Here is a 22,245-nt window from a genome sequence, read left to right on the forward strand (position 1 = left end):
AACATCTCATGTAAACATATTAAATAATTAAATTAAAAAAAAATAACATAAAACTAAAAGAACAAATTTTACATAAATTTTTTTAATTACTTACTGCGACCTCCTCCGCCCTCGGGCTGCTCTACTGGCCTTCCTCATTCTTTTTGTAGACCTTCTCGAACACCTCATTCTGAGTGACGGGGCGTCCGAGTTGTGTCTCCTATTCAAAAATCAATTTAAAACTAATTAAAAATAAAAAAATTAAATGAAATTACAAATATGCTTAACTACTCACTGTCTTCCGCTTGTGCGCCCAACGGATGACGATCTTTTGCGGTAGATGGTCGCAGATGCTTTCGGATTGGCGGCCCGATTGACCTTATTCTTGGCCGACTGTGCCTGAAATTTTGGACTCGATCAGACCAGGAGCTGGTGCTAGATTTCCTTAGCCAACCATAGTAGTCGGGCCAACTGGTTTCCTACATCAGCAAACTACTTCCACAGGAACTTCCCCACTTGCGACATGACGAGTTGGAAAATTGACATGTAATCGCAGTCCCGCCAGTATGACATCTGAAAAATTGACCAAAAAATATAAATATTTAATTTAAAGAATATAAACATTACTTAAAATTAAATAATATTATTATTACTTTAATTTTTCGAACCAGAATAGCAGGTGCTCCTGAGGGCTGCGATATGTTGGCCCAAGAATGCGGATAATGCCTCTAGGCCACTGGGGGAAGTAGTGGCGCTGGTGGTGGTGGTGCATTGCATGGCCTCGTTGGGGCCTGTGTATTGCTAGCCCCCGTCGCCTCATCTAACCCCATTATGGGGTAGTCTGCAGGTATCGACAAGGATTGAGACACTCCTTTTGAGGATGGGGCGGCCGGAGGTGCATCCGCTAGCTCATCTCATCGAGGAAGGGCCACGGCCACGAGTAGACCACAGCCCGGGCCAGTGGCGCCGGTTGTCATTATCTACCATTGAAAAAATTATTAACATTAAAAACACATAATTGTATTTTATTATTTGATAAAATTATATTTTTTTGTAAAAGATTCTACTATTTGCTTTAAAGTCCAAATTTATCCTAAAAATTATGTTAAGGCCCTAATATTTTCCTTATAATATTTATAAAAATTTCATTAAATTCCATTATTTTTCTAAAATTGGCATTAATTATATAAGGTCCATTAATTAATTTCCTAAAAATTGCATTTAGTTAGATAAAAGGTCAAAATATTTCCTACTAATTGCATTAAGGTCTAAATTACATTAATGTCCAACTTTTTTCCATCTAATACATAATTCTCCTAGTAATTGCATTTAGGTCCAAATTTTGACTAATATTACATTATTAATGACTAATTTTTTCCTACAATACATAAGTTTTCTTATTATTGTATTTAGGTCCAAATTTTGCGTTAAATTACATTAAGGTCCAAATTTCACTTAAAAAATTACATTAAGGTCCTATTTTTTCGTCTAATACATAATTCTCCTAGAAATTGTATTTAGGTCCAAATTTGACGTCTAATATTCATTAACGACCAATTCTTTCCTAAAATGTGTAATTTTCTTTATTATTGTATTTAGGTCCAAATTTTGTCTTAAATTACATTAAGGTCCAAATTTCACCTAAAATTACATTAAAGTCCAATTTTTTCCTAAAAATTACATTAAGGTCGACACTTATTCTAAATTTACATTATATTATATTTTTTTCTACAAATTGCATTCAGGTCCATATTTTTCTAAAATTACAGAAAATAAGAAAATTTTAGAAATTGATGTGTGATTTCTGAAATTATTTCAAGTTGTAGAAAATAAAAAAAATTCAAAAAAATTATGGAAAAAATCTGACTTTTTTAAAATTATAGAAAATCAATAGAAATTCAGAAATTAGGAAAAATTTCTGATTTTTTTTAAAATTACATAAAATGATAAAATTTTTAGAAATTAGTCAAAAATTTCAGAAATTAAGCACAAAATTCAGAAATTTACAGAAATTCACAAAAAATTGAGAAAATTTTTAAAATTATAGAAATGAAAAATTACACACTAATTTTATAAATATTACAAAAATTACATAACAAGTATACAAGTTCTAAAATAAATCAAACAAAAAAAATAAAAAAAAATGGGGGACTTACCTGGTGGTGGGGGTGGCTGACGACGGCGGTGGGGCCGGGGGAGGTGGGTAGAGAAATAGACGGACATAGAGAGGGGAGGGGAGGCGACAGTGGAGAGAGAAGAGAAAGAAAGGAAAGAAAAAAATCTACAAATATTATTTATATATATATATATATATATATTACTTCCAAACATTCTCAACTTTTATATTTTAATTACGTATTCATTAATTTTTCCACATAATCATATTGCAAAAATTGATGCAAGAAATTCACACAATCATATGGCAGTTATCTTTTGGAGTGAAAGAAAAGAACCACGCCATATTGCATGTGATTTTCGCTGTCAATTTCTTAAAGAAAGTTCGTAGGAGGACTAAAAATGAGAACTTGTTTTTTTTTTATATATGATTATGTGATTATTTTTCAGAATCTCGTAAAAAAAATGAGACTAAAAATATATGAGTCCTAAATTATGGAACAAAAAATAAAATTTTCCCGAAAAAAATACAATAAAATATAATATTAATGATAAAATATTAAGTAATAATTTTAAAGTTATCATTAAAAAATGAATATTAAACAAAAAAATAAAATTATTTTATTCTTAATATATAATTAGTAACGATTGTGATATCATCATTTAATATTCTCCTTTTTGTAGTGAAATAAAAGCAAAACAAATCAACAAACTCTTTTGCAACGTTGGAATGACAATAGAAAGCTGCCAAGTAGCAAAAGAGAAGACAAATCAGTTGCTTGAAAAGTCGAAATACGACAAAAGAAACCAAGGAACCATGTCGTTTCATCCCATGTTTCTCCTGTCATAAAACGTGAAACGACATCCTAGTATAACTGCCTTCACAAGATAAATCACACACACACACACATCTTCCGTATGACGTCGTTTTAACTCATCATCTCAACTATATATAGAGTAGAGAGATCGAAGAAATGTATATACCCACATATGGCAATCAGCATCCTTAAAAAATACTGTCGGAAGCTTATTAGGAAAATGACACGACCACACAAGACGAGCATTGGTCGTTCGGACTCAAACTTATCACCTCTAAGAGCAGTGCACTGCGACGAGCTTTTCCTACCGACGAAGAGGAAGAAGAGTTGCCCGGAAAACGATGACGACGACAATGGTGATGATCTTATTGTAAGATACCAAATTGCAGCACAAAGTCACTTCAGCATGAGGCCTAACATCTACATTTGAGAATTCAAACTTTAGGTTATGTTGGAAATTATGTTTTTCCCAATTCTAGTATGATTATAGTTACCAACCTATATGTGTATTTTTCTTTTCTATTTTTTTGTTTTCCTTCTCGAATTGGATAATTAAATAAGTATTTCTACTTAGCTCTACAATTGATTCTTGTGAAAATCTCTTTTTAATGTTTTATACCCGTAATTCTAATCAAATCTCGAAAAAGTCATATTTTTTTTTTGTAAGAGTACCCGTCGTGGCATGTCTTATTTGCGTGCATATAATAAGTAATATTTTATATTTAATACAGATTATAAATAAAAATAAATATATAAAATAATAAATCATATCTTTTTAAAAAAAACAAAAGAAAATTAATTTTTAAGGTATTACCGACACAATAAAATAATTGGTTTAGTAGTGTTAAAATAACATCAAGTCATTTTTGTAAAATAGAAAAAAAAATAATTATAATTAATTATAAAATAATTTAATTAAGGGTATAATTGTCATATTTAAAATTTGACGCGACAGTGTCACTAATCGCCCCTTTGTGTGAACACGAACTCAAAAATTAACATAAATATTTATATATATGGATAAGTTTCATTATATGGATACGGTTCATTCAAATTGGATTGACATGATTGGAATCCAAACAAGTGGTCTATTTTACTATGTTAGCATCTATAGCACACTCAACGCCTATGTATAGTTTAATTTTTTAATTTTTTTTATTTTAATATGAGAGTGAAGAAAAATACAATAAATAATTAATATTTTCTTAAATAAGTTTTATTAATTGCATGAACATAATATTGTCAGCGTTAATTTTATCGTGTTTGAAAATAAGAAACACAAAAAAATTATCACAAATATAAATATATATCTGATAGGTAAAAGTGGGTACAATTTTTATCTTAATCCTCTGATTTTTTTGTTAAAAAATGTATTTGACAAATTTAAAAGTAAAATCTTCTTGTAAATCTTCCTTTGACTTGATTTGAATTTCTATAACGTTGCTTCGGAGGCTTACGCCAGTAATCTCGAATTAAATGCTATATAGTCTTGGCTTTGAATTTGCCATTTGGAGCTTTTTGAGAATATATTTGGATATTTATAACATTAATTCGAGGGCTTAGCGCCTGTAATCCCAAATTAAGCGTTATAACTTGTTGTGCACATTCGATGAATGGTTCGATCTCCACCTTCAGTGCTTTGAATATTTTTGAACTCGCGAAACTTCTTAGAGATAATTATTTGGCCTTCTTCTCTTGCTTCGCTCTTCGTTCTCTATGTCTGTGTGTGTTGAATCCCTTCATGTAAGTGTAAAGAGGTAGAGCTGTGATATATTTGAATACTTTTTGTATTACACTTTATAATTTAATTTAAAAGCTAAATACATCAAACATTTGAAGACACGATTGGTTAATTTAACATTATCTTTTTAATATTTTTATTTTTTAAAAAAATAAGTATCAACTTATTTGTCATTATTGGATTGGAGCGTACATGCAGTTGCTCTACGTGACACCATCTGATTGGCTTGAATCTTTAACTACGAAGCATGATTTGACTAGTCGGAACACTTCAATTTCACCACTTGTTAGTCATTCATTTCACGACCAAATATATATTAACAATCAATTAGATTAACTACTTACATTTGGAATTAATTTAGTAAATTTTATCACGTAAATAAAAAATATAATTAATAATAAATAAATTATTTTATATTTGTCATCATTCAGTTGGGCATAAAATTTTACTTGTCTATAAATACTTTTATATGCATTTTGTTAACCAAAGATAATTGCTCTAACTCACTCAAATTTTGTAAATTATACAAAAATAATACAAAATTATCACTGTCCCATGTAACATGTTTCCTTGCTCAAGTTGCTTAGTTTGTGTTGTAGTAAGGGGTAGAAAATGGACGGGTTGTTTCGTATTTGAATCGGATTCAAAGGATTGGATTTAATATGGGTTGAGCTCAAAATAAATTTAAATTAACGGGTTGAAAATGATTTGGGTTGTACATACAATCGGGTTGGGTCGATGATACTCATTTCTTTATATTTGATGTTTAGAAAATTCAAAATTTTAGATAGTGATAATTAAGATAATAATATTTTTAATACAACTTGTAATATAATATGATTAAATTTATATTATTCATTGTCTAAAGAAAGTAATCATGTGCACTAAAAATCCATTTATTAAGTATAAAATGAAAAGTCCCGTAACGTATTACAGAATACTGCATTTTTCAAAATAAATTATGAAATGTATAGTTCCGCAATCAATTTATCCATAATTATTTATAAAATTATGGATTTTCAATCGTAATAATAATAGTATATATTAGTTCATTATAAGTTATTATTAGATATTGATATTTGATATGTTCATTGAAATTTATAATATAATTATATAATATCAATTTATTCCAATGCAAAAAAATTTTAAATGGTTACGTATGAATTGCAAGTTTTTATTTCATAAAACCCTTCACCTTTTCTTTTAATATGTGTTTCTCGTTAATTTGAAAAATGATAATATCCTAAATAGGTTTAGGGAAATTTATTTCTCATAAAAACTAATAAAAATAATTTGTAATATATAGTATAATTAAATCAATAATAAATTTAAGCAAATAAATAATGGGTTGGACACTTTTAATCCGTCACCAACCAATATAAAATCCATCGTGCAATCTAATTTTATTAAGTTAAACTAAAATATGCTTAATATATTTTCGTAAATTTATTTCTAATAAAAAATATGAAAAAATTAGAACATATGGAAATAATTGTATGAAGTCAACTTTATCAACAATAAACTTAATTAATTAAACGATGGGGTTGGACCCATTTAAGACTTATCACCAATAGGAACTATCACCAACTCATATAGAACCGTCATACATTCACTTAAAAACCATCATCAATCCACAAGGATTTATAATGAACTCATGATTTTAATTACACTAATATCTTTTACCAATTATATTACTAAATTGATTTATGATAAATTAATAGAAAATTAAACATAAAAAACCCATTTAGAGCCCATTAGAACCATATAAGAATCATAATCTATTTAAATTTATTTAGACAAAATCATATCGGACCCATATTAAAAAGGGCTAGTTACATTTTGCCATCCGACGTATGATTGTTTATAGGCTTTAGTACCTAAATTTTTTTGTTTTGTGTCAATTTACTATATCAACTTTACGAAATTTTGGACTTTATTATTTGTAACATTTTTTCCACCAAGTTTTTTTGTAAAAAACACATCACATGCAGTGCATGTGATATTTAAGGGTTATGCGAGGTGATATTTTTCACATATGCATAACATGTGATGTTTTTCCGCAAAAAGAAAAAAAGAGCAAAAAATATGGTCATATATGGTAAAGTGCAAATTTCGCAGATTGAGATAGTAAGTTGCTACAAAAAAAAAAAGTTTAGATGCCAAAGTGTAAAAATGGACATAATTTAGAAGGCAAAATATAATTTACCCTATTAAAAAATGTTAACCCAATCCAACCCAGCCTAAAACACAGGGGGATAAATTGCTATTTTTTTTTTATAAAAAGATAATTTGCTCATTTAAAATATCACAGGAGATTTCTTGCATTTTTTCCAATATTAATTTGCTAGTGTAGTTTAACGGAATTGTGTTTCCGAACGAATATTTTCTTCAAGTTGCAGGAACTATTTTACCTTTGAGAACTTATGAGTGTAACAGGATCAATGTGATTTTGGATCGACCACCGTTGCTATCTTTTCTGTTGAAAGTGCCCCATAATTTTACTCCATTGTCCAGACTTGAAACTTGGTGCACCACAAACTTTAATATATCGATATCACCAACTATTTTCCTTCTAATTCCAGGTGCATAGTGGGTCGTGCCGATTTAGGATCGAACGGACAAACGCAGTAGTGTTTATGACGGGTTTTACGGGTGCTGATGGCCCTTTAAATCGATCGCAATTGGGTCTATTTATAAATTCAGACCTAGCCGCTGAACCGATTTGGTTGAGGTTTGGGTCATGCTTGAATGTTCTATTTTATTTATATTCTTTTATGAAATAGAGATTTTCTTTTGGATAATTATTTAAATTTATAATTGTAATATGAAATGAAATAAATGATAAATTAAATCACACAAAAAATCATAACTGAAAAAAATAATAGTTAAGATTATATAACGAACTTAAATAATAATTTGACGAACAAACTTACAATAATAAGCTTAAATGATAATAAATTTAGAAAAAAATTAAAATAAGCTTTAAGAAAAATAAACAAAAAGTATTAATGAATTATAATACTGAAAATTTAGAAATTGAACAATAAATGATAATAATTTTTAGAGTTACAAAAGTATAAAAGAGCTACTTGAGTAGTTAGTTTATGAGAATAAAATGAAATTTATATGTCATGCATTACTTTTACATAAAAAAAAAAAAAAAAATGGCCCAACAGGCTCGGTCTAAGCTCGGCTCAGGATCAGATGGTCCTAAGCCATTAGGCTGGCACTACAAAAATATGATATTAATGACAGACTATTAAGTGATAATTCTAAAGTTATCAGTAATGGTATATATTAAGTGATAATAATTTTTATCTTGTCACTATATAATTATTAGTGATAAAAAATATATAGAATGACAATTATGATTTGTTGTCACTGGATCGTCGCTATATATGAGTCACTAATTGTATGTAATTAGTGACAACTTAATGTATATTCTTTTATCACTAATTCATGTTAATTGCAACTTTTAGGGGAAAAGTATTATTTTAGTCCGCTAAGTATATCTAATTTTAATTTTAGTCCGATAACTATGTCCATTTTTTTTTAGATCCAATAACTTATGAAATTGCTTACTTTTAGTCATCTGTCAGATTTTCGGACAATTTTACCCCTATGAAACTTTTGAAAGGCAGTTTTAGTCCATATGCACTCATAGGGGTAAAATTGTCCGAAAATCTACCAGAGGACTAAAAGTAAGCAATTTCGTAAGTTACTGGACCTAAATAAAAATGGACATAATTATTGGACTAAAATTAAAATTAGACATACTTAGTGGACTAAAATAATACTTTTTCCCAATTTTTATAAAATAATAGTAATTATTAAAATGATGAAATTTATTATTGTGACAAAATAAACAATATTGTCACTAAATATGTATAATTAGTGACAGTTCTAAAATTGTCATTTGATATTTTTTGTCACTAATGTTCTATTTTCTTGTAGTATGGGCTAGAGAATGTGATTAGATGTAATATAAAATTATATATAATGATGATAGTTGAAGAGACGTGTCGAAGATATTAAATAAAAAGAAAACGTAATGATTAATCTACCTATTTATTTGTTAAAAATACAAAGTCGTGTTAACCTGAATTACCGGTCATATAAATTGTAACTTATTCGCTCTTGACAAATAATTTTATATTTTATAATCAAACAGATAAAGAAAAGAAAAATTCAACAATATATTTTTAGCAATAGATATTATTAATATAATTTACATTTTATAATATCACTGAAAATATTCATAAAAATATGTGAACTTATTAATTAAATATACAATTTATATAAAATTTTTTAAATACTTTGTTAAACTATGCACATATTTATTGGAAAAAATGCGATTTACCCCTTGTGATTTGAGAAATGAGCAAAAAAGTTTTTGTGAAAAATAAAATAGCAAATTACCCCTCTGTGTTTTAGAAAAAGAAGCAAATTACCCCATATCTAAATCATAGATAAAGGGGTAATTTGCTTTATTTTTTGAAATACAGGGGGTAATTTGCTCTTTTTTCATAGGGGGTATTTGCTCATTTCACATATCACACGGGGTTGATTTGCTAATTCTTTTTTCATAGGAGATAATTTGCTTCACTTTTTGAAACACAGGGAGTTATTTGCTAATTCTTTTTTCATAAGGGGGTATTTGCTCATTTCACATATCACATTAATTTGCTAATTTTTTTTTCATAGGAGGTAATTTGTTTCATTTTTTGAAACACAGGGAGTAATTTGCTAATTCCTTTTTCATAAGGGGGTATTTGCTCATTTCACATCTCACACGGGGTTAATTTGCTAATTCTTTTTTCATAGAGGGTAATTTGCTTCATTTTTTGAAACACATAGAGTAATTTGCTAATTCTTTTTTCATAGGGGGGTATTTTCTCATTTTACATATCACACGGGTTAATTTGCTAATTCTTTTTTCATAGGAGGTAATTTACTTCATTTTTTGAAACGCAGGAGTAATTTGCTAATTCTTTTTCATAAGAGGGTATTTGCTCATTTCACATATCACACAGGGTTAATTTGCTAATTCTTTTTTCACATGAGGTAATTTGCTTCATTTTTTGAAACACAGGAGTAATTTGCTAATTCTTTTTCATAAGAGGGTATGTGCTCATTTCACATATCACACGGGGTTAATTTGCTAATTCTTTTTTCATAGGAGGTAATTTGCTTCATTTTTTGAAACACATGAGTAATTTGCTAATTCTTTTTTCATAGGGGGGTATTTGCTCATTTCACATATCACACGGGGTTGATTTGCTAATTCTTTTTTCATAGGAGGTAATTTGCTTTATTTTTTGAAATACAGGGAGTAATTTGCTAATTCTTTTCTCATAGGAGGTAATTTGCTTTATTTTTTGAAACACAAGGAGTAATTTGCTAATTGTTTTTTCATAGGGGGGTATTTGCTCATTTTACATATCACACGGGGTTGCTTTGCTAATTCTTTTCTCATAGGAGGTAATTTGCTTTATTTTTTGAAACACAGGGAGTAATTTGCTAATTCTTTTTTTATAAGAGGTATTTGCTCATTTCACATATCACACGGGATTAAATTGCATTTAAGCCCGTATATATTTACCAAGTAATTAGTATAATATACTACAAAGGATGTACACATTTGTTTGCTTACTATATATGTTGAAGTTCACTTAAAATTTACATAAATAAGTAGGTTTGTATTGGGACCTAAAGTTCTAATACCTCCTAAACATTGCTCATTTCTGATTCAGTCGGAAGAAGGCGATGAGAGGATCGTACACAACCTGCTTAGCGTTCACTGCAGAAACAAAGTCTAGATGAGCATAGTCGTCGACGTAGTGCAATACAAGCTTATCGGGGTCGTGGTCCGAGAGCGTGTCGATCAACGTCTGCACGTCTTTGACATCGGAGAGCAAATCCTCTCCTCCGTAGCTGAGGAAAAGAGGAAGGTCGTTGGGAATGCTGGTCATGTTGTAGTCCGGTGGAGTCGTCTGTCCGTAGTGTTTGTTGTTGTCGTCGTCGCTACCGTAGTCGTACATCGCTATGGTCCCTTGTCTGATCACTGTTGCAGGACCAAAATGTTGTTATTTTGAGTAGTGATGCATTCGATATAAATATATTTTATATTAAATGAACAAATAAAAAATATTTATCTTTGTGTGATGGATACTTTTCATATATCACTTATTTACTTTTATTACAATTTATTATTTGAAAATTTTCATTTAAGAAAGACGTTTGAAAGACTAAAGTTTTGGTAATCCTCTTCCCCTTAATCAATAATAGTATTGACAGTCGGACAGACTCGATGCGTGTAAGAAAAAGAAAGCAATATTTATGCGTTTATGGAAACAAATTATTAAACACATTTTCTTTATCATAATGGTATCAACAAATAAATTTATATATAAATATTTTAAAAAATAATAAAGTATTAGTTGTTAATAGTTATACTATCTTTTTTTATTAAATTATATTTACACTTCTTGACATATATTTGAGTACAGAAAAAATAATAACATTTTTGTACATCTATATAATGCATGCCAAGTTAATTTACCTTTAGATCCTTATCTAAAAAGCTACTAAAATATGCAATTTAACTTTCATAAATTCTAAAATGGGTAAATTACAACAACCTCTTATGAGGTTTGCATAATTATAATTTCTCTCTCGTTGTTTGAAAATTACAAATATCCTTATGATGTTTGATGAAATTATGTAATCCTTGGCTGAAGGTATGAAATTGTCAACTTTGCATTTACTGTAATTTTTAAAAAATAAAAAATTTATAAAAAAATCAAATGGGATGGGTGGAAAAATTTTAAAAATTATAAATAAATTATCCACTTAGAACATAAAAAAATAAAAAAAATTAAAAAGTAAATAAAATTATAATTTTTAATCTACCATAATTATAATTTTTAATCAGTTTACCATAAAAAATTGATGAACACCTAACAGACTTGACTAATTGTTAGATGGTCATTAGAATCAAGAGGGTATTGGTAATTTCTCAAACCACGAGAGCATATTCATAATTATACCAAATTTTGTAAAAGAGATCGTTGTAACTTACCCTTTTAAATATATATTGAAGTGTAATTGAGCTTTACTTACTCTGGGCTAAATGGATCATGTTCTTTGTGGCCGTAGGTTGTTGGTGAGCAAGATTTGAGCTTGAAGAATTCATGCAACAATTAGGGCCTATTCCGACACAAAGATCAATCAAGAATCAAACATAGTCAAGGTAAAGTTCTTATTGCATGACAATCAATGTAATTACATTTGCTGTATGATTGATCATGCTTCTGTTTGAATCATGCATCCTAACACTTATGATTAGTTTAAATTCGACCAGATCGAATTTGTATTAGAATTTTCCCATAATCGAGGGGATTGTGATGAATCGAATAAGATTCTGGCGAGCCATTCAATTGGTTACTCAAAAGAAACTATACCTGTAATTACACTCTCCAGGTCAGTACAATCGATCGTGCTGCATATATCACTGACGAGTTTGGAAGCAGGCCCTCTGTTGAACTCAACGAAGCAAACATTCTTGGCATTATTAACATTATAAATAATTGTTTCAAATGTATAGAACTGTCGTACCATAAAATATGATAAACGTTTGGTGTTGTTCTCTGAGTTGACTGAAAATCTTTTCTTAAATAATACCATAATTTTTATGCCGTGGCGTGTATATGTTAAATGCAAGAGAAGATGCAACAAGATTTGCAATCGAACTTATGAATACATTTTTACTACTAGATATACGTAGTAATTACTGAGTTTGTGGAGTCGAATCTCACCCTCCTGGAGCAAACTCTTTGAGCCCCAACCAGTATAAGACCTATTACACGGACACAAAAATTGAATACCGACAGTTAATGAGACGTCGCAAAAAAGGGTGTAAGTTGCCAATAAATTCAACAAAATTCATGCATTTGGGATGGAATTTGAAACGGGCAGCAAACGAGGGAAAGATGAGATTGAGTAAGGTTTTTAGTACTTCAGCTGTGAATATATCAGCAGCAGCTCTGGCAAGTGGAGATGGCATCTGACCCATGTAGGCTATGGGGCTGAGCAAAGCAGCTGATCTTACCATGTTTATCACCTCTTCTCTTGAAAATGCACCAAAAGACATCAAAGTCCCCTTTTGTTATTCACATAAGAAAATAAAAAATCGCAATTAATAGCTAATTATTACCGTAAATCAACAACAAATACTACTAAAATACTCCAATATATATCCATAATCAGTGGGATTGAAACTCATGATCTTATGATCATGAGACGTCAATTTTGTCAATTAAATTAAATATTATTAGCAAGTTGCGTTCTTATTATAAGGTATTTGAACAAAACCTTATGTTTATATTTGAAAAAAAAAATCATAAAACTATTTTCTAATCGAAAACATAGTGGCACCAACTCTTTATTTCGAAAAACCCTACTATTAATTTCTAGTCTATATGTTAATAAACTTTTTATTTATTGATATTCGAATTTAAAATGATTTTTTTTTCTTAGATGGATTCATTAGTTCGGAATAATTAATGCAACAAATGGTTACTTAAATTTTTATTTAAAATTACTTTAATCCGTTGTGTTCGTTAATTTCTTGACCATATTATGTAATGAGTTTTATTTTTTAGTTTTTAATTTTGAATACAAATTAGAGACACTACATATGACATTTACCCTCATTTGTCTGTAGTAAAACTTTTTTGAATAATTAATTTATGGACTTTGATTTTTTTTAAATATTTTTGTTGAGTTCCTACAAGTTTAAAAAATTAAATTAAAAAATGTCTTTAATAATATATATTATATATATAAACTCAAGATAATATATTCTTGAGAAATTTGATTTATTAAACTTAAATTCTTCCATTGCTACAAATCAATTTCAAATACCCTAAGTAAGATATTATTAAAAAGAATCATTTAACATCTTCTTTTGTTATAAGATTTATTTTAATGAATTATTTAGTTATAATCTCTCTCTCTCTCGGAGAAAAAAAAATGACAGTAGAAGTAGAAGAATATGAAAGCATCCAAACATACCCGAAAATCTATATATATATATTGGGTGAATAGCAATTTACCCCCTATATTTTTTGAAATGAAGCAATTTACCTCCTTATATAGGGAGGTATATTATTTCATTTTAAAAAATATAGGAAGGTAAATTGTTGTATTTTAAAAAATACAAGAAGGTAAATTGCTATTTATTTTTTTATAAGAAGATAATTTACTCATTTGCGATATTACAAGGAGTTGCTTACAACTTTTCATATATATATAGGAGTTGAAGTTGGAATAGTGAAGTTGTGGGTTTGTACTTACCAAAGAATGACCAACATAGTGCAACTTCTGCCCTGTTTGGCCATTAACATATTGGACAAAAGCTGGTAGGTCGTACTCTACTAACTCGTCCCATGACCAGTCCCAGTATTCCTGCGTCCAAACAACACTCAAACCCATGATCTATTTTCATAAGAAAAAATTGTCACTATGAACCACATGATCGTCCCTCTACTATTTCAGTTAACATTCGAAATGTCAATAGCAAGGTAAAATCCAAACGAAAAGACCTAAAGCTTTTTGTCTATCTCTCTCGTACAGGCGATTAGATTACTACCGGATCGTTGGGACTGAGAGACGTGTGTCCGCTGCTATAATTCGTACCACGAACATTGGCCAGCCAAACATCGAAACCGTTATCCGCCAATATGAATCCCAAAGATTCATCCGGAGAATTCGACAGCCATGTCAAAGCATCCTGTAACATGGACGAGTGTGTTACTTGCTGCATCTAACCTGAATACGTAGAACGGATTGGATTTTTTATTTTAAATATTTTTTAATTTTATTTAATATATACATGTCCACACATGCATGTACAAATCTTAATTTCTTCAAATAAAATAAAGTAAGGTTGTAAGTAGCAACACTCATGAGTCCATGTTGGAGAAGAACTGGTGGCCTAGCTCCTGTCTTCTTGCCGTCGGATCGTCCCGCCGGAATCCTCTGCAAGCTCAGAATATAACCGTCTTTGGTTGTCACCTGATCATACATTAGTTACATCAAAATATATATAACCAATAACGGAATCGTGCAAGCAACTTTACGTGATATTGTAAATGAGCAAATTACATCCTTTATAAAAACATATTTAGCAATTTAACCTATGTACTTTCTAAAATGCATTAATTTACCACTGTATTTTTTAAAATGTATCAATTTATCCCTGTGTTTTTCAAAATGAAGAAATTTACTGCCTAAACATGAGGTAAATTACTACTTTTTTTTTTTTCCATAAGGGGTAATCTGTTCATTTGTAATATCACATGAGGTGAATTGTACTAAACCCTAATCAATAATCATTCATCAAAAAAAGAAAAAAGAGAAAGAACATGCAATTTGTTCATATATACATACTTTATGCTCTTCACAGCTATAACCTTGTGCCTCCACCCTTGACTTACAGATACCATCTGCATAATCACCAGAATCCAGGCCCATCAGCTTTGTTCTTCCACCAGCTGCCGATGTACTAAGTAAGAACACGAGAATTAAGGATGTTATAATTGTCTTGACAACCATTTCTACGACAAATATGTTATCTCAGTTTTGTGATAAATTTCGACCCGTTTGCTGCAACTTTTATAGGAAGCGAGTACCAGAAACTGGTCAATCGGATGCACATCGTTACAACGTACGCAAAGACATCGTCGCTGGTACGGTTCCGTGTGTGAACGCTGAGGATTCAGACCCTTCAGTTGGACAGCATACAACGTAATGTATCTTTCTTGTTTTGCCCCATAATTTGGGAGTATTAATGTTTGAGAACCTGCAGTTGCTCTTGACTATTGGATGCATTTTAGGAATTTTGAATTTAAAGTTGGTCGTGTCTGTCTGAATGGTCGCTGAGTGTATGATGCAAAGACCATATAAATTAGGGGTAATTACACTTTCATCTCCTGAAATTTGGTGTAATTACATATAAACTTTATGCGGTTTGAGAAATTATATTTACTAGCTCTGAAGTTTACTTTCGTCTAACAAATAGGTCCACCCGTTATTGAAAATTCACTGAATTTGCTGATATTAACAAAAAACTGAATAAAAATTGATATCTTGGCTCGGTTGGCTTATTACTGACTTATTACAATGTCATACAATTTTTTTTCGATTAAACTATTCTTATAACAATGAAGCTGTATATCCTCATATGTATTAACGTGTGAAGACTTATAAGGGTAATTTGATCATAAAAAGATTTACTTAACTTAAAATAAGTTAATCGGGAGCAAATATAGAATCTTGTTCGATTTTTTTACTAATCTCAGCAAATTTGATAAATTTTGACTAATGGAGAAACTTATTTATTGGGGAAGCAAATTTCAAAAGTATTAGATATAATTCTCCAAACTATAAAAAATCTATATGTAATTATATTAATCTTAGAGAAGAAAAGTTTAATTATCCTTATAAATTATGTGAACTTGTGTTACGTGGCCGAATATCTCCAACAGAGAAAAGACAGACAGGTAGGGAGGAAAACAAGAATTTTTATACTGGACTGAGAAAAGACCAATTATGTAATGATATATACGTGTGGTTTATCAGACGATGTCTTAAGTTGTTAAAATATAAAGTAAACTGCAAATGAACCATCAAACTATATATTTGGACGATGTCGATGTGGGACATATCTTAATTAATCTCAATTATGTAATATGGATTATCCTTTTGTTTTATGTTAATTTATAAGTTGTTCTTCTTTATTTCAACCCAAAATATTGGTAGTATGAAAGTTTGTTGGAATTCTTAATATGTTTATTGCAACCATAATTATAATGATACATAGTCAAAGATAGTGACATAATTGGTATTACTTAGATTGGCATCATTAGACTTTTTTTTTTAATAGTATAATTATAAATAAAACATTATGGAAAACTAAATTTTTTGATCCTCAAATTTGTCACTAGAGCATAATTTGCCCCTCTATAAAATTGGTTCCAAACACTATAGAAAATTATTCTCTTGCGACCAGCATATTGCAAAGGTCAGATTGCGACCCAATAATTAGCGACGACATTTGAGACGGTCTTGCGATCGGTAACATCACATGGTCTAGAAATATGTTGGAAAAAAGAACCCATATTTTCAATGGATATATTGTCGCAAATACTAATATTACAGAGTCAGTCTTTGTCGTTGATAACTGAGAAACCCGTCTGATGGAATACAATCACTTGCACCAGCTCAGTTGCAGCGGTCTGAAGTAGAGTTGCAGCAGTTTGAAGAAGATGAAGTTGAAGACGTTGCAGTTGAACTAATTGACGCAGGGTGAAAAGCGCATTTTGGTAGAAACGTTTTATTTGTAGGTGTATATGTGACTCATTTATTCTTCTTGGAATTGGCTCATGTCATCTCCTAGTCAGTTAGTTAGTTAGGAAGCAGTTGTGTTAGTTCAATTGCTGTATTTACATACTGTTCATCGTCCTCATTCTTTTGTAATAGAGATTATAGAGAAATGAAAACTGACTTCATGGGTTCCACTCGTTTCTTCTCATTTTTCTTCCTCTGCTGCATTTTTAATATGGTATCAGAGCCTTCACTATGAAGGACTCTGCATACTGAGATAGTTACATTGATTGATTGCAATACTGACACCGAAATATAGCGGATTCCTCCATGAATCCGAATGACAGAGCAGCTGGAGAGGGAAGCCTTATACATACACCCTTCAGAAAACTCGAGCCTAGTGCTCTCTTCTTCTCCGTTGGATGGCAAGAATTTCTTACCATGGAACCGCTCAGTTTACGTAGCGCTCGGCACAAAAATGAAGCTCGGCTTCATTGACGGAACTTTTTCCAGACCAACAATTGACTCAGCCACATTCGAACAATGGAGGCGCGTGGATTTGATGGTAATGTCATGGATTTGGAATTCGATTTCGAAGGATATGGTTGAATCGTTCATGTATGTATCGTCTTCGCGTGAACTATGGCTTGAAATCCAAGGTAGATATGGGCGCAACAATTGCCCTATGATATATCAGATTCAGCGTGAGTTAGGCACGATTTCACAATGAGATTTGTCATTAATAGCTTATGTGACTAAACTAAAGAAAATCTGGAATGAGCTAATGTGTTTGGCACCGGCACCGAAATGTACTTGTGGAGGTTGCAGTTGTGGTGTCAACAAAGGCATAGCAGAAAGAAACGAGAACACTCAGCTAATGCAATTCCTAATAGGATTATATGAGAGCTTCGACAATGAAAGGAGTCAGATCCTTATGCAGGATCCAATACCAGACCTTGAACGAGCTTTCTCTATGATTTTTACAGTGGAGAAACAACGAGCAGTACAGACAGATTTGGGAGACAGTTCACGGCACATGGCTTATTAGTTAATGTTGAAAGATGGAAGAAAGGAACAGAGTGATAAATCTATCAGTAGAAAGAAGCCTTTTGTAGACAGAAGACGATTAGTTTGTTCCCATTGTCGGAAGCCTGGGCACACACTTGACAGCTGCTTTCAGATCCATGGGATACCGGAGTGGTATAAGACCATGCATGATGCTAAGAAGAAAGGAAATGGGAATCACAATTTTGCAGCTACAGTAGTAGAAGAGAAAGGAAACAGCGGAGATGGCTCACCCACAAAGAACATGACAGAACTCATGAGTGATTTGATTAAGTTGCTGAAACGGAATAATTTGCCTGCTGATCCTATTACCACTTATGCGAATTTTACGTGTCATGATGAAGAAAATTTCGCTGGTAATGTCCCTAACTCTCCTGGAATTGATTTGGATTATTAGATAATTGAGACCGGGCTACTAACCACATATGTGCAAGCCTTGACCTCTTTCACTCTTATTCCAAACCTTTACAACCAAAATGCGCTTTTCACCCTGCGTCAATTAGTTCAACTGCAACATTTTCAACTTCATCTTCTTCAAACTGCTGCAACTCTGCTTCAGACCGCTACAACTGAGCTGCTGCAAGTGATTGTATTCCATCAGAAAAGAATGAGGACGATGAACAGTATGTAAATACAGCAATTGAACTAACACAACTGCTTCCTAACTAGCTAACTGAATAGGAGATGAGATGAGCCAATTCCAAGAAGAATAAATGAGTCACATATACACGTCAGTATCTGCTAACAAATACAAATAAAACTTTTCCACCAAAATGCGCTTTTCACCCTGCGTCAATTAGTTCAACTGCAACGTCTTCAACTTCATCTTCTTCAAACTGCTGCAAGTCTGCTTCAGATCACTGCAACTGAGCTGCTGCAAGTGATTGTATTCCATCAGCTCCCCCACAAGTGGGACTATGGGAGAAAACATCAAGGCCCAACTTGGATATCAGGTTAGAGAACGACTTCAGAGGCAAAACTTTAGTAAAGACATCAGCCAATTGAAGGGAGCTAGGGACAAAGGAAGGCGAAATAAACCCCTCCTTGTAGGCATCACGAACCAAATGGTAATCCAACTCGATATGCTTCGTGCGCTCGTGGAAAATGGGATTCGCAAGAATGTGTAGGGCGGGTTTGTTGTCGCAAAAAAGATCAATGGGAAGTACGACAGGCACAGAAAGATCAGCTAGAATGAAGGACAACCAACGTAGTTCACACACAGTCGCAGCCAAACTGCGATACTCCGCTTCAGCCGTAGAACGAGAGACCGTGGATTGTTTCTTGGTCTTCCAAGAGACCAAAGCATCACCCAAAAAAATGCAGAAGCCGGTAAGGGAGCAGCGAGAGTCCGGGCAAGACGCCCAATCAGCATTACAATAAGCCTTCAGAGCAAATGAATTTTGAGAAGGGAAAAACAGACCTTTGGAGGGACAACCCTTAAGATAACGGACGACGTGCAAGGCAGCTTTCCAATGGGACTCGCAAGGATGATTAAGGAACTGACTAAGTTGCTGCACTGAGTGAGAAATATCGGGACGAGTAAAATCCAAGTAAAGAAGGCGTCCAACAAGGCGTCGGTAAGCATCGGGATTGGAAAGCAGAGCACCAGAAGAAGCCACAAGTTTCAAGCCATGAGGAAGAGGGGTGGAAGTAGATTTAGCATGACATAGCCCTGTATCTTGTATGATATCCAAGACATATTTGTTCTGTGGCACAAAAACACCGTCGGAGCTACGGGCAATCTCCAAACCAAGGAAATAATGAGCTGTACCAATATCTTTAATCGTGAAGAGCTCATGAAGATGTTGCTTGACCTGCTGAATATCAGACATAGAAGGGCCAGAAATGAGAATGTCGTCAACGTAAACTAACAGTGCCATGGGACCTGAGACTGTCTGCTTGATGAACAAACAATGATGGTGAGCCGATTGAAGGAAACTGTAGGCCTTAAGCTTGTGGGTGAATTCGACGTTCCATTGACGGGAGGCCTGCTTGAGCCCGTACAAAGATCACTCCAATTTACACACAAGACCAGGAGCAATAGAATATCCTTCCGGTGGAATCATATAAATGTCCTCCTCCAAATAGCCATGAAGAAAAGCATTGTTAATGTCCAGTTGTTGATTGTGACAACCATGAGCAGCGGCAACCGCAAGAAAAACTCGAACTGCGACATTCTTAGCAACGGGAGAAAAACTGTCGGTGTAATCCACGCCCTCAATCTGGTTAAAACCTTTCGCCATCAACCGTCTTAAAGGTAATGTAGCAGGATTGGAAGCAGGGTGAACCTGCAGAAGATGGTGAAGATGCAGAAATAGAAGGAATGCTAGGTGGTACAAGTGAGAAATCAAAAGAATGGGAAGATGCAGGTTGCATTATATCAGAATATGATGGAACTAGAGGTAGTGGACATATTTCATGAGTAGGAACAGAGGTTGAAAAAGGAAAAATGTGTTCAAAGAATTGAACATCCCTTGAAAACATGATACTTTCATTATCAAGATCAAATAATTTGTAAGCTTTCTGTGACATGGCATAGCCTAAGAGGATGCATTTGATAGCTCTAGGATGAAACATTGATTTAGAGGGACTGACATCAGTAGCGTAGCAGAGAGATTACAGAGAAATGAAAACTGACTTCATGGGTTCCACTCGTTTCTTCTCGTTTTTCTTCCTCTGCTGCATTTTTAATACCGTCACACCTAATGTGCCGTACATGAATTATGATGATCTTTTGTGATGAGAAGTTGTTGCAATTTTGGGGTAATTCTTACGGTGGATGGAACACTTTTCCAATGAGAATTTGGATCTTTTCTTTGAACGTTCAAATTTTATTGGTGATTCTGTCTAAAAAAACGGATAGATTTGCGACTTCTTATTTCCTCTGTCGCTAATCTATCGGCTATTTTCCAATAGCTAGTTTAAACCATTGAAATATTGCTGCAATGCTCATTGGAATATTGCAACGACTATATCCCAACAACTACATTTGGCTGCCGCGAATATGTTGCAATTTTCTCTCGATATATGTAGCTTTCATCTCATTTTTATTTCTTTACCCTCTTGCATAATTAAAACACACACATTCTCTCTAATTTTTTAGTATATTATAAAAATTACCATCATCAGGTTTTGTTGATCTATAAACGGAGTGTAGAGGAAGTGGATTGTGATTAACCAAGTAATAATTAGACCCCTTTTTTTGTTATGTGTAATTTAATTATTTTTTGTAATTTATATATTTAAATATTAATATTATTAGTGGTAATTAATTAACTTATAGCTTGGAATAACATAAGATATGGTTGTCTTTGGACCAAGATAGGTAATCTGTATGCAGAAAAATTAATGTTTGACATTCATCCTTGGATTGCATACAACATGGTGGAATAGAAACAAGATCGAAGCTGCTCTAAAGGTATGTTCGATACAAGTCTATGCAGATGAACATAAAGGATAAGAAGGATATGCAGGTGATTATCAAAGAATATACCAATCTTGGACTCATCGAGCCTGAAGTCTCGGCTTACAATAGCCCTGGTTTTTCTGCTAGAGAAACCATGGTGAGATAAAATGATAACCTAGGTCGGTAATTAACTATCAAGTTATTAATAAAATATTGGAATTTGATGGTTATTACATTCCTAGTAGAGAGCACTTAATTGATTGTATTAAAAGTACAAAAGTGTTTTCTAAATTTAATTACAAATTTGGTTTTTATCAGATCAAGATGGAGAGTGAATAAAAAGAAATTTACTGCATTCTTCAAGACACAGGGACAATATATTTGAAATGTGCTACCAATGGATTAGCTAATGCACCCCTGATATTTCAAGCAAAAATGAATAATCTATTTCAAGATTATTTTAAGTTCATGTTTGTCTACTTTGACGATATATTTGTTTGTATCTAAAATTATGAAATATTATATTAAACATCTTGAGATATTTTCTAATACATGTCATAAAGAAAGATTAGTGCTTTCTGAAAAGAAAGTTACTATAGCTGTCAATAAAATTTAACTTTTAGAAATTCTTATTGACAAGACAAGTATTGAGTTGCAGGATCATATTGTGGAGAAAATCCACAATTTTCCATACGTACTCAAGGAAAGAAGTATTTGCAAGCTTCATGGGAGTT

The 22,245-nt window shown here is 32.0% G+C and overlaps 3 protein-coding genes across 3 annotated transcripts; 1 reads left to right on the forward strand and 2 right to left on the reverse strand.

Moving 5' to 3' along the window:
- Positions 10,213 to 15,307, reverse strand: LOC105178697 (triacylglycerol lipase 2-like). The gene is made up of 9 exons (XM_011102226.2): positions 15,106 to 15,307; positions 14,617 to 14,730; positions 14,306 to 14,446; positions 14,011 to 14,121; positions 12,671 to 12,814; positions 12,471 to 12,511; positions 12,117 to 12,190; positions 11,776 to 11,862; positions 10,213 to 10,717 (listed from the first exon to the last, which is right to left on the reverse strand). Exons 1-9 carry the CDS (start codon positions 15,268 to 15,270, stop codon positions 10,392 to 10,394), a joined length of 1,203 nt encoding a protein of 400 aa, XP_011100528.1. The 5' UTR covers positions 15,271 to 15,307; the 3' UTR covers positions 10,213 to 10,391.
- Positions 17,381 to 18,088, forward strand: LOC110013264. The gene is made up of 2 exons (XM_020699407.1): positions 17,381 to 17,699; positions 17,787 to 18,088. The coding sequence occupies exons 1-2, from the start codon at positions 17,381 to 17,383 to the stop codon at positions 18,086 to 18,088; spliced, it is 621 nt and encodes a 206-aa protein (XP_020555066.1).
- Positions 18,963 to 19,985, reverse strand: LOC110013265 (uncharacterized mitochondrial protein AtMg00810-like). Its single transcript, XM_020699408.1, has one exon. It carries the CDS (start codon positions 19,983 to 19,985, stop codon positions 18,963 to 18,965), a length of 1,023 nt encoding a protein of 340 aa, XP_020555067.1.

The sequence above is a fragment of the Sesamum indicum genome, linkage group LG16 (genome assembly GCF_000512975.1).
Source record: "Sesamum indicum cultivar Zhongzhi No. 13 linkage group LG16, S_indicum_v1.0, whole genome shotgun sequence".
NCBI classification, from domain to species: Eukaryota; Viridiplantae; Streptophyta; class Magnoliopsida; order Lamiales; family Pedaliaceae; genus Sesamum; species Sesamum indicum.